Source organism: Nymphalis io, chromosome 4 (genome assembly GCF_905147045.1).
Source record: "Nymphalis io chromosome 4, ilAglIoxx1.1, whole genome shotgun sequence".
NCBI classification, from domain to species: Eukaryota; Metazoa; Arthropoda; class Insecta; order Lepidoptera; family Nymphalidae; genus Nymphalis; species Nymphalis io.
The window spans coordinates 6,526,344-6,540,428 of record NC_065891.1 but is presented as its reverse complement, the minus strand read 5'-3'; the positions used below and the strand labels follow the sequence as shown (position 1 = coordinate 6,540,428).

The window sequence follows — 14,085 nt, the reverse complement described above, 5'->3', positions numbered from 1 at the left end:
GCGATCGACACGATGCAAACAGCATAGTGGTAGTTTAGGCTTATCAAGAAATGACATAAACTACTTTTTATCTCGGAAAATGCACGGTTCCCATCGGATAGTTATGTTTTTATTTTTCACGGAGCAAAGGATTAACATTATTGTTTACATAGACACGACATAATGTTAGTTTATATTTATCAGAGAATGACATAGTGCACTATTTATCCTGGAAAAATGCATGGTTCCTATGGGATAGCATGATAATTGTATCCTACAGAAACAATGTATTTAAAAGGAGTAACTTAATCATTTTTATTACAAAATAATAATATCTAAGCAATAACTTGGCACGATTGCAGATCTGAAACATTAACGTGACAAATTAAATGCTACGCGGGCAAAGGCGCTACTATCTGAAGGAGGGCTTAGCTAGTACCACATAAATATTTTTTTTATAAATGTAAGAAGAAATCTTAGGATTGTATTGTAATATTCGTTTATTTAATAATTAAGTGATACCTATTTGTTAATGTAAATCATGAAAATATAGTCTTTAATAAAGTACTGCAGCTTAGATCTTATGTTCTGTATTTAACTTTTAAATGCTGTTTTATATTTGGTTAAATTCGTACTTTTCCGATTGATTTTAAGAAAGAAGGCCATTAGATGCGTCGAAGTTTGGAATATGACCAACACGATTTCTGAAGTCTGCGATCGTGCAGCAGAAACTGTAGCCGATGTCTACGCGGTCAGGCTGCCAGTTGATCCAGTTGAAAGCGGCGTTATTACGACATCTGTCCGTGCAGAATTGTAATCCTCGAGCCTCAGCCAAAGTGTAGTAAGGGTTGTTAATACTAATAAAGGCAGTACCACGGCGTCTAGATGCATCGTAAGCGACCTAAGAACGTATTTTTTTTAGTACCAAATATTATTATTCAATAATAAATAAGCATAAACTATCAATAAGGACACATAATAAATAAAAATATCATTAAACAATTTTAAACAATACTTGCCTTGTAGAAATATTGAGGAACTGGCACTCGATTATTGGACTCTAAGAAAATATTTACAAAACGTCCATTGCCGTCACGTAATTGGGTTACACCGAAGGTACCAGTGTAGATGACGGTGTTGTATCCAGCTACGCCAATTCTTCGGCGAAGGTTCTACAAAGATACCACAAAATACTTCAATGATAACTTTATAACATAATTGACTATGTCGATGGTTTTCTATGCAATTATTTTCTTACTTTTCATTCTATACCATCACGATAAATAAAAAAGTTCTTAGAATGCATAAATAATAAACGTAATTCTGTTTGTTTCTGCAAGAAGGAATCAGTACAATACCTGCTCAAGGTTATTCCAGTTACCAGCATTGAATGGTTGCCATTGTGGCGCAGCGTTAATAAAGAAGAAGGTGGATCGCTGTGCAGATGCAAATACATGGTCACTTTTGGCAGTAAGGTGACCACGAGCCAAGAACTGAGTGGAAGTGATGTATCGGCCCACCATATTGGTTCCTACCAATCTTCCGATGATATTTCGTTGGTTATTTTGTGTGTAGACATTGTTTATGTTAACACCAGGGAAGAATGAACCCGCTGAAATGAAAAAAAAAATAGATCAGCCCTTATTTAAGTAAAATAAAATTATATTTTTTATAAAAAAAATTAATATTTACTTACGTAGCCAGCTTGGTCTGTCGACACCGGTTTGGTGAACGGCATTAGTAGGATTTTGGTTATACCAAACGTATAAAACTTCCATTCTGTTTTGGTCGAAGCAGGACCAGTATACAGTGTGAAAGACATTGTTAACAATAAATCCTGACCTACAAGGCGTTTAAATAATATATAAAATATATTCAATTTACCACTATATAGTTATATTTATAATAATTTAATAGGGATACCTAATGACAATGTTGTTATTAAAACATCTTTGGTTCGTTTGCTGGGCTTCAAAGAAAGGATGATTTGAACACGTCAATTGTCCGAATGCTCTATTTCCATTTAACCATCCCGCACCTGATACGAGATTACCGCTAACGCATCTCGCATTCTAAATAAAAAATATTCAAATAATTATATTCACTTCAAATATAATATGACGCATACTTAGAAAAAAAAGTAATTTCCTTACAGCAGTTTGAACATTTGTAATAATATTGGGATGACGAATGAGTCGGCCTGGTCCTGGACAGGATACGATGATTTCTTCATTAGCATTGAGGCGGACTTGACCACTGTTTCCAGTGGGTGCCAAGAATGTATTTCTTGATCTATGGATATAGACTGGCTGAGGCTGTCCAAGATCACCATTAACTCGAAAAGTGCATGCTATAAACAAAATTACTTAATAATGAATCACTTTATTTATTTTATACAGATTAGTCGCTTATTTATTTAACCACAAGTAAACCTTAAATGATTTAATGTTAAGCTGTTATGATATTACAATAAGACTATTTACCACTACGTGCTGTAGCAGCCGATGATACATTAACCCATTTCTTTTCTTCAATCTCAAGCCACTTATCAAGGTAGTCTTCAAACTCTTCTTCGCCTAATTTGAAGGCTAATTCCGCAGGGTTTGGTAGCGTGGCTGGAATGGCGCTCACGGCTATGGTGGCTGACACGATCGCAAGGATCAGGCGAAACATCGTCGTTCAGTTGTCGGTTGCCAGAACCAAAAGTAAGGGCCCGTCGGCGGCTTGTGTGCAACAGTATCACTGACACACCTTTTAGTATGATATTTATACGATATCCATATCTTTTTTAAGCAAATAGAAAAAGTCTCAAGATTTGAGAAGATAAAGAGATTATTTTTACGTAAATCATCATGGTAGTTGATTATGATAAATTATTTGGTAGGTTCTAAAGCATTTAATTAAAATAAATACATATCAAAGTCATATTTATCATACTACTCCTCCAGGCTTCACTCGCAGAAAGTTGAAAATTATATCTATAATAGAACACTATCACACCCTTCAGTCCCTTCGAGAGGTGCAGTAATATATATAGCACGACAACTCTGTTTACTACTTCAAACGAGGCGTGAAGAGGCATCTTGCGGGCCGCTAAGGCGGGGGCGGCTAGTGCAGAACATTCTTCCCGACTGTACTGGCCGTCGTCGCGTTTGGACTCTATTACCACTTACCATCAGGTGGAGTAGAGTCATTTGCCCTCCCGGCGCATATTTTAATGTATTGAGTGTTAAAAGAAATGATAGTTTGAACGGAGTAATTAGATAAGGTAGAAGATTGAAAGAATGCTTAAAGTTAAAATTTTCTCAATAACATTTCTTAGTGCGCCTTTAAATTATAATATCAATAGTAGATCTCTTCTTAATTTCGAGTCTCTTTTATAAAGATTACTTTGTATTAAAATTTTTTAACGTATTTCAGTTTTGTGCTCCCAAGGCTTGAATTCGTGTTGCATGTCTAAATGTGTGTTCGTTTTTATATAATATAATAATGACGTATATTCATGAAAGTTTCTCTCGCTTCACATATCTTTGTAACTAATATTTTTTTCTTAATTTAAAATCATAAATATCCATCAATTTCTTGTAACAAAACTGATGCAGAGATGTTCAATTGACTCATTACTTAACGTTGAATATTAGACTTAATATTTAATTTAAGTTGATACTACGACAGTTGACAACTAACACGCAGATTATTTGTCTTATTACGTCAATTATTCGATTTTTAAATATTTGTCATTAAGCTAAGGCTTAAATAGATCGTTGTCGTTTGAATCTAATTCAATTTCATTGTATAACTTCTTAGTTATGTTTTATGAATAGCTTGGTAACGAAATATAATATTTTTATAATAATTAGAAGAAAGAACCGGCAAAAAATTCAGTGATTACCTACTTTTCCAATATCTCAATTACAAAAGTATATCAATCAAATCTGCCTGAAAGCAAAAAGGAACTAGCTGTTAAGTAACTATTTTTTAACAAATTATTTAAAACAAAGTAAAATTATTAAAACATATATTGAGATTATAAATAATTGAAATTTAATGTGTTATATATTATTATTAAGCAATTAAGAAAAGATTAATTTTCATATCAAATCTTAAATTGTAAATTCCAATTGTACTTTTATATCTGAATCATATCTCAATCGATTACTCATGACAAATATATATTGACGTACTAATCTAATGCATTAATTAAATTACTTGTAAAATTATTTTATAAATATAAAATTTGTTAAAAATTATTATGTATTATTTATGTAAGTACACCACAGTTTACAAAAAATATATAGGTAATACAAAAAGAAAAACAGGTAAATTGCAAAGCATGCGGAGGCGGAGCGGAGCAGACCTACACTTACAGTGATCTTTTCTAGACAACTTTTTTTTTTTTTTTATTTATAGAATAGGAAGGCGGACGAGCATATGGGTCACCTGATGGTAAGTGGTCACCAACACCCGTAGACATTGGCATTATAAGAAATGTTAACCATCGCTTACATCACCAATGCGCCACCAACCTTGGGAACTAAGATGTTATGTCCATTGTGCCTGTAATTACACTGACTCACTCACCCTTCAAACCGGAACACAACAATACCAAGTACTGCTGTTTTGCGGTAGAATATCTGATCAGTGGGTGGTACCTACCCAGACGAGCTTGCACAAAGCTCTACCACCAGTACTTTTATTAAGTTAAATTATTCATAATGTATCTCAAAAATAAAAATATATTTATTATATATATTATAAATGTATTCATATATTATAATATTAACGATACATTTCTTAACAAATCTATTTTTTTTATAAATTAAGATCTAAAAATGTTGATTGTAAAACGACGAAACAAGCTCAAAGTAACCCACTGTGATACAGAGTAATCGATTTTGATGAAGTGTCGCGATTACTGCCTATCATATAAAAAATTACCAAGGTTTTACAAATATATTTTACTAATGACTACTTATTATTTTATGAGTTTTACATATTTTAACATATTTTGTTCTACATATTTTAGTTTATTTGAGGATAACGGATATATCCAAAATCGCCGACTGGCGATAACCTCGTGTTTTGTGTACAGATGTTCGTGCTACTCGTAGAAGGAGGTGGACTCTGTGATCTGACGTCATTCCAAGACGTTATAATTTCTACGGTATTTTAAATTTTGCTTACTATTACTAATTTAGGCCCACAATGTAAATTATTCTTATGTAAATAATGATTCGGCTCAATGGTTCTAAATTCATTGATTTTACGTTTAAATTTAACTATAGACTATAAAAAAATGCGCCGACAGCCTAGTGGTTAGAACGCGTGAATCTTAAACGATGATCTTGGGTTCAAACCTGCCTGGGTTTAGCACTACTGAATTTTCATTTGCTTCATTTGTGTTAATAATTTATCTCGTGCTTGACGGTGAAGAAAAACACACACACACATCGTGAGGAAACCTGCATGTGTCTAATTTAACTGAATTCTGCCACATGTGTATTCCACCAACTCGCATTGGAGCAGCGTGGTAGAATAAGCTCTAAACCGTCTCCTCAAAAGGGAGAGGAGGCCATAGCCCAGCAGTGGAACATTAGCACGCTGTTACTGTTCTGTAAATAATGATTCAATTTAATACATGTACATATAATAAAAAATATATATTGTAAAGTCATCCACTCTTGTGGTTTAGTCTGTCAAACAAGGTTTGGGTTGTTTTAATTCTGATGGTCACCACAAAAGCGCCCAGACTAACGATTTTTCATTTGTGTAATATTTGAACGATGTTTAATTAAGTAATATCAAATTTCATTAAACAAAACCCTATTGTATCATGAAATTCGTAAAAGGAAATTTCACTCTCCTCTATTCATTTACAACACAGAAAGTAGCTATAAGAATTTATTGTTATTTCATAGTAATCGATTCCGATGTTCGACGCTTAGTATAAATATAACGAAGCTGAGTATAACGACCCTCAGTAGGATATGTGGAAAACGTGAGAAGTAATAAACTCATAGTAGACGATTTTTTACATAAACCACTATGCGGGCACTGTAATAGTGATAACAAGTTTCGGGTACAACTTGTCGGCGACATAAACGTACAGGCGTTATATTTTTATTACATAAAATATTATATATACATATTATGTATTATATGCTATGTATATTATATACATAAATGCATGAAGGTAGTATTCATTGATTTTCATGCAGAAAAAATGTTAATTTAAATGCAATTAATCAATATACGTATGCAATTTAATTATCGGATAAATACTGAGTTTCTTGCCGACTCTCCTCGATAGTATCTCCATTCCGAATCAGTGGTATATTTATATTAAATTTATTCCTAAAAAATGACCATTTAAAAGTACTTGTTCTGCAAGAACTTGAATATCAGCATAAGAGACAGATGTAAGCCTGTAGTTTACATTAATGGAGAAAGTGTTCTGGGTGTATCGGAGTTCGTTATATCGTGATTTTTTCATCTTGACTTACCCCCACGGTAAGACTTCTGACTGAGGAACGTCCTCATCCACTTGAGTTTCATTTTAAACAAACAAAAACTTAAGATTACAAAATACTGTAAGACAATTATAAGAGGTATTGCAGAATTTGAAAAGTATGAAATGAATGAGTTAAAAAGTATTCTATACCTAATAGTAAGGCTGCCATCCGACCGGGTTTCCCCGGATTTGTCCTAGTTTGGAAGACGTCCGGGGAGCGTCCGGGCGGGGTTTAAATTGTAGTCCGGGTGCAACCCGGATTGAGAATTTATTTAAGTGTGTATTTATTTAGGTACATTAAGTGTTACCAAAAAGTTAAAATTAATAATTTAGTCATTTAAGTTTAAAATCAAATGTTATTACTGTAAGAGTTGCCAAATAATTAAGAAGTATTGTTTTATTTGATTTAAATATTGATTTAATTTAGTTACATAGATCTATGAATGAAAACAACAAATTGTATTTTGTTTCTTGTAATATAAAGAAATAAACATGTAAGACTGTTAAAATTGTTCCTTAGTCTAAGTTATTATAACTTTCTGGATTTGATTTAAGATTTAAGTTTTTTTAAAACTGAAGTAATATTGTTAATTGTATGGAAAAATAAAAAGTTATCTTTTATTTAATACCTAAGAAGGTTAAAAACAAAGCAAAATTACTCGCTCATCGTCACAAGAACGATAAAACACACTATTTCATGCAACAAAAGAGGATTAAAATTAAAGTTTTCTTCTATCAAGTACGGAATAAAATATATTTTAATCAAGATGTAAGCAAATGAAAAAAGTATTGAAATGTCCGGGGTGTAAGCTGCAAAATCCGGAGAACTTACGCTTCCGGTTCTGGGGAGCAGGTTTTAGAGATGGCAGCCCTAACTAATAGCAACAAAACTCGCTTAAATTAATTCGAAAACACTACGAAATGCGTATAGCATTTAAAAATAATCTCCAATATATTATAAATATGTTATAAAATCTATATGTTGTTAAAAAAATTCTCTGTTTTTTTCAACAAAGTAGTTCAATTTTACAAAGTAATATTGGCCGTTTCGCAGAAAATGTTCAGCTTCTTGCACGAAGAAAAATATTCACGCTACGTTTTTAATTATATTTTATTGAAACGAGTGTCTGTTCAAAGATTTGTTTTGTATTCATTAAAATATTATTTATTACTTTTAACGATGTTTGATATATAAAAGTAATACGTCGCTTAATATAAATTCTATGTAAGCTCGTAAAGCTTTTCATACCGTCTAACAAAATTGAAATATATTTCTTATTCAATAAGCTATTATTACAAGCTATTTTGAATCACCATTTTAGATCGTTTGATGTGAGAATGTTGAATTTAGCGAGAAGATCGGACAAGAAACTCAGAAATAACTCTTTTCATAGTAGCATTATAGTTAGACTTTCTTTTAATCGTATAATGTTAATTTATCACAATATTTAACAGCTCAGGTTCGAATCGAATCGGATATGTACCTACTTCCGCGAACTTACTTACTTCCTTTTGGCAAATCCGAAACAGAACCTTACACGACCCTGTACAGTTACTGAAAATGAGAGAATCTGTTTTAGATACATAATATAACGTTTAACGAATCCTGTAATTTATTGTATTTTTTCATATTAAAAATAATTATGTAAATTTCTTACAGATCTCTTCAATTCATATTATATTAGTAATAAAAAAAAACAAATTTTCAACCCAAGTTAGTATGTAATTTTTTTCTACTTTGTTACTATATTCATTTATATATCTAGACTTTGAGTACTTAGTGGGCGTATGTATCTGCACCGGTGCTGATAAATAGATTTTCCATCTTACTTACGAAGGTGTTCGGAATAAAGTACTGGTTACTAAGTAACAGTCTCATCATAGACGCAGATCATTTTCTTATTATTGCGTAGGAAGTATCTATCTGAGCTCCGCAAATACCTCAAATGCACTGTTGAAACGTGGCAGCTACAACAGTACTCTGAAGCCGTCATTACGCGTACGTCATTATGGGCTTGTGCTTATCACCTATATTTATATCACTTATAGGTGAACCTGTAAATTTTTTGCCAATATACGTTACAAAAATATGCTATCTTAAATATACAGTTAACTTTTGTCACGGGGTTCTCGTGTGTACGGGATTCGTTCCACCAAGACCGTTACATTAATAAAACTCGTCATAAAGATTATAAAATTTTAATTATAAAATTGACAACATAACAAAAACCAGGGGGTGGGCCGTTGACAGTATCTGGTCAATTAAGTTAACATTAAAACAATAAAATATTACAAGTTAGTTGTAGGTGAGTTGGCATCGGTTAAAATTAAGTGATAGATATAAATAAATAAGTAAGCAGGATAGTGCAAGCCCTGAAAGTAGTGTTACAATGAGTGAGCAAACAAATAAAAGTGCGAAGCAGCAAATAGCACCAGAGCAACAGCAGGCCACTGCACAAGCAGCTTCTCCTTCATAAAACAGCAGAGCCTTCAACAGCTCCAAATCGGCAACAATTCCTCGGTTGAGTCCACCGAACAATATTATATTACTTTGTAATGCAATATACAAAGTATATATAAAATTAAGAAAAATAAACACTCCCTCAGGAGTGTTTAAATATGAAATAAGGCAATATACGCCTTATATTGCACGTGGCACGGTTTTGATACAAAGAGGTTTGGTAACCCGAACCTCTCAAATAAGTTTTACAAAGTAGATTACGTAGGTAACCCTCCGTTAACATAATTTTGTATATAATAAAAAGGAATATATTTAATCGTTTAAAACTGACAGCGTCGTAAGCGACCGGCGCCTGCTCAACGATCAAAAGGACACCAACATGCTGCCATCTCTGAAACAGCATAGATAATAAATGTCGAAACAATGAATGCCGATTCGATAACCGTAATTTATTTTATAAACCGGTTAGATTAGGTAAAATAAATACAATATTTTAATAAAAATTAAAATATTGAAAAATTAACATTTTTAGGGTTACACTGTATGTAGTTTAAGTAGTTTCTACTAATGTATTGTTAACTACACTTAGATTATTTACCTTAATTTAAAGTTAAGTGGTAAATTAAAAGATGCCTGGTATTTAGAGCAAAAATTGTAGATAATGAAGATATGTATGCAGTGGCATAATTAAATAGGTTATATAATAATAAAAAGTAAAAGTAACATATTAAATATTAGTGCGCTATAATAAGATGTCCTCCCATTTTAATTAAAATAATTTTAAAATATACTAAGTATTTAATTGTTATTTTTTTATTATATAATAATATTTTTATTATTTTACACACAAATAAACACATTTTAAGTACACTAATATATATGTTGATTTATAAATGCATAATTAATTTAAAAAATATGGACTTATTTAAGTTTTTTCAACAAATATTATCACGTGATAAGCAGTACCTTTCACCGCGTATCCAGACAAGGGGAGGGGGGGAATTAATACAATTTACAATAAAAATAAAATCTGCGTTGTGTTTCGGAGGTAATCCGGGGACGGAGCAATGGTTCTAGGACATTAGAAGACCAGACGTCACCACTTGCTAAAAGGAGGTTTCGAACAAGTATCTTTAAAAAGAGCGAATAATAAAACAAATATAATATAAAAAAATGGTAAAATATTTCTTTAAACAACTAATATGTCTGAGGGTGAAGCGACGCCAATGTGCTCGTTTCTTAAAACTTATATATTATAATTTATGAGCTTTATTATGAGCGAAACTTGTTGCAAAAAGTTCTGTACAGTTTTATTAGATATTAACAAAGTAAGGTATTTATGATGATTAATCTTGACATGATTTAGTTTCTTGTTATAGGTATGTAATAAGAGTAGAGTATTGAAGTACTTTTGCACACTTGCATATAATGTGTGTTAATTTTAAATATAGTGCTATGTTCTCATGTAAATGAATTTGACTCTTATAAAAATAATAAAGATATAAACCAGAAATCAGAAGGGTATATATGCATATGTATGTATATACTTCTCTGGTTTCTGGTTAAAATTTTTTAACATATATACATATGTTTAAAAGTTCCTCCATCTTATCTTTCGTAAAAGTATTCTAATAAGTTATTTTGAAACAAAATTTTATCTTATATTTTTATTAGAGAAATAATTTTCAATTTGTATACATATATTTTTTAATCTATATATATATAGACGATGACAAATCAGTTCGGTACGGTCAACCAATAATTTGTGAGTCGATTTGTCGTAGAAGGAGGCCGCGGAGCGGAAGCGTGAGGAGAGTGCCTCCTTTGAACCGCTTTGACGATGAAGATCGGGGAGAAGACATCGGCGCTATGCGCATCTTTTCCTCCCACCGAGTATCGCCGGGGCAGGGGGTCTCTGTACCCCGAGAGCTCCCTAGGATTAGGAGGCCCGCAAAGGCGGGCCAACCGTCGGGACGGCACGGTAGTATGCGCAAGCGATCCCGTGACGTCCAACGACAAGACTGAGTGGGTACCGCTGGTTTTGTAGTATGTATTCCGGCGCCTTCAACGCCGGTGAGACCCACATACATCATGTAAGAGAAACACGTAAAAAAAAAGCTATTGACGAGCTATTGTTATTTATAATACAAGAAACAAGAAATAAAAATGAAATAAAAAGTAGAAAAACATTTTATATTTTTTTTTGGAATTTAAATTTTAAATTTAATGATTATGGTCAAATTCGATCTCTGGGCGAACATTCATTTTAATTTGAAGTTTCTCTTTGTGCTTTGCAACACTTTATATACATGATTTATTTTGCAATGGAAGTTTGATATAGAATCGTTTGTGTATCCCTTAAATACACTTTATTTGTAAAGACAAAAAGTATGCTAGATTTCTCTGAGTCAACTTTTTTTGTTCAGAGCATTGACGTCAGTGAGGTTTATTTCATGACCACCTATTTACTGGAAAAAAAAACGTACTGAAATGCAATAGACTAAGCATGATCGATAAAATAAAATTTCCAAGTGACGCAATCGTAATCATCATGCTTCGTTGTCATGTGGTTACTTTCACCGAATAAAAGAGTATATTTTTCTGAAGACTTCTAACGCGCTATCTTTTCACTAGATGTTTTAACAGAAGTAAGATTACGCTTTCGGCTTTACACTTCGGTTCAAAGTAAAACCTTTAGTTTTATACCTGCTATTAATCGACAAATGTAGTCAAAATATTTTTTTAGCACAAAATAATTCTTAATTATAGACCTTAACCATCCTCGTAAAGTAGTATACTACAGAGATTAGGATGATAATCAGACTAACGCAGCAGGGGACTTTTTATATTATACAAGCCTTAACATTACATTCAGTAACATTAGGTAGATATACCTATAGAATAGGAATAATTCCACCCTACAAATATAAATATTATTTTTTTTTTTATAATTTTTAATTTAACAATTTTATGTGCCTACTCGTGTCGTCTCTCCCGATGTCAGACAGTGCTTCTTGCGCCTGCCGCGAGATGTAGGACCTTCATGATTAGGGCAAGCCATCGGTTTCCGACATAGTCCGGTGGTCTGTGTCTTAAGTGGCCAAACTTATGTAGGCGGCTTTCTTGCAACTTATCCGCTACGTCTCTTAATTCAGAATATACTAATTTATATTATAATATACGTTTATACCAATATAGTATATATATACTACTTCGCCTCTTAGGGTTGTAGAACGAAGTTACATTTATACCACTTTCCTGAATCAGATTATTTGTTGTTGGAATTTGTGCCTTTAACCATACAAACTCTACTAAGCGTATATAATTAAATATATATTTAAATATATTTCAAATAAAAATCAATATAAGGCAGGTGAAGTTACTGCAGTTAACTGGGAAGGTTTTAAACAAATGCGTTTTACATTTCATTCGTTGTCATTATTGACGTTTTGGGCCGTGGTCTACGATGCGGCACCGGCCGCCGTGTAACGGCACGGAATCGCTACCGGGAGAGGCGCGGCGTCAAAAGCGTTATGATAGATGTGAGACATGTGGCATATTCATGTAAAATCTTTAAATTATTCTTTTATCTTCGAGGACAAAATTAAATACATTTAAGTAAATTCTAATCAAGAACTTGAATCTTCAATTAAGATTCACAATCAAGATTATTCAAGATCATCGAGCTATTTCGACCGAATATTTTCTAAAATCTATGCTATATTTCATTTAAATTTACAACATTTATTTAAAATTAAAGTAAATATTTTATAAATATTATTCTAACAAGAAAAATATATATAAACAAAAGCGCTTTCTGGTAAATAAGTATAGGTTGTAAAAAATATAATACAAAAGGTCTCAGACAAATTAATTCTTGGCAGTTAAATTCCTAGGTAATAAGCCCCTGGCGATGTTAATACAGCTCGAGACGTTCATCTGCAATAATTATATTGTGGATGATGAAATAATAAATAATATATTTAAGAAGTATCAACAAAATGCCGTAAGCATTTCGTGGCGGTAAAGTTTAACGGAGCTTTGCATAGTATATGTGTGGGCAAGCGCTGGTGAATATTTTAGTCCCCCACTGTCATAATCTGATAGAATGGTAATTCGACAAGACCGAAGAGAAATATTTCTCTCTTTCTTTAATGAAAAACAAACCCAATAAGTATTTACGGTTTCGACCAAGGGCTTGATCCCAGATCTTCGGGTTAATTGACTTTATAAGATATGCTTTTTTTTCACGTAGTGGCAACCTTCAGAAAAGTACCCGGCTCTCTTAGAGGGCGAACCGGGATTCTTACCCACTAAACCACTGTGATGGCCATTCTCGGCACGGATCGGAGAGGCTGCGGGATCATTTTGATATAACGCATCCGTGGCCCCTCTCGTGGCTCAGTGGAGCTCTTCTCAGGGGGCGAAGGTAATCTCGCCCCCTCGCACTTGCCTCCTAGTGGGCCGGCTGTAAAAGCCTCGCCCTGCCGGAAATGAGGATATTGCCGTCTGAAATAGCACACGCGAGGCCTCCACCTCGCGCATCCATGACCCCTGGGTTAAGCCCCGTGCGTCAGATCTGTGGGAGGGCCGAAACGATCTTGACTGCGTCTTCTCCGAGCAGGAGATATTTATAAGATATCCTAGACCAAAGGGCGTATAGAATATTCTTGGTAAGTGACTTTATTTCATATCGTTTGCATAACTACACAATAGTCTGACATGTCATCGTTCAAACTAAGTAAAGAATTAGATTCAAATATAATATTATATAACATAAACGAAAATGGTGTTTCAGTGTGCCTAGTGCGAGTTTTTTTTTACTTATTATAAATTTTATTTTAAGTAAAAATCTTTTTAACAGATTGACTAATCTCAAATACAATAAATAATGACTATTTAATTGATTAATCCAAAGACATGGTTGATATATAATCCATGCATCAGTACCATGTATGACGAATATTTGCGATAATGTTGTAATGTCTTAATTTCCGCTTCAATTTATAATTACGTGATAAGAGAAACGCTAATACAAAAATATACTTTAAATATAAAGATTTAATTGATAGAAATATTTTTATTTCCTTAAAATTAACTATAGGCTAGATTCTGTTTTTTTTAATTGTACAAA

The 14,085-nt window shown here is 32.8% G+C and overlaps 1 protein-coding gene across 1 annotated transcript; it reads right to left on the bottom strand.

Annotated features, from left to right (window-relative positions):
* Positions 1–628: 628 nt before the first annotated feature.
* LOC126768260 (uncharacterized) lies at positions 629–2,652 on the bottom strand. Its single transcript, XM_050486273.1, has 7 exons — positions 2,463–2,652; positions 2,133–2,329; positions 1,903–2,051; positions 1,676–1,821; positions 1,338–1,591; positions 999–1,151; positions 629–880 (listed from the first exon to the last, which is right to left on the bottom strand). Exons 1-7 carry the CDS (start codon positions 2,650–2,652, stop codon positions 629–631), a joined length of 1,341 nt encoding a protein of 446 aa, XP_050342230.1.
* Between the last annotated feature and the right edge of the window lie 11,433 nt (positions 2,653–14,085).

What these genes read in the sequence shown, in the direction of transcription:
- LOC126768260 (XM_050486273.1), bottom strand. Translation starts at nt 2,652, where the DNA reads ATGTTTCGCCTGATCCTTGCGATCGTGTCAGCCACCATAGCCGTGAGC. An exon ending in GGCTGCTACAGCACGTAGTG is followed by an intron (nt 2,330 to 2,462) that starts GTAAATAGTCTT and finishes TTTTGTTTATAG; the next exon opens with CATGCACTTTTCGAGTTAAT. An exon ending in AATAACAACATTGTCATTAG is followed by an intron (nt 1,822 to 1,902) that starts GTATCCCTATTA and finishes AACGCCTTGTAG; the next exon opens with GTCAGGATTTATTGTTAACA.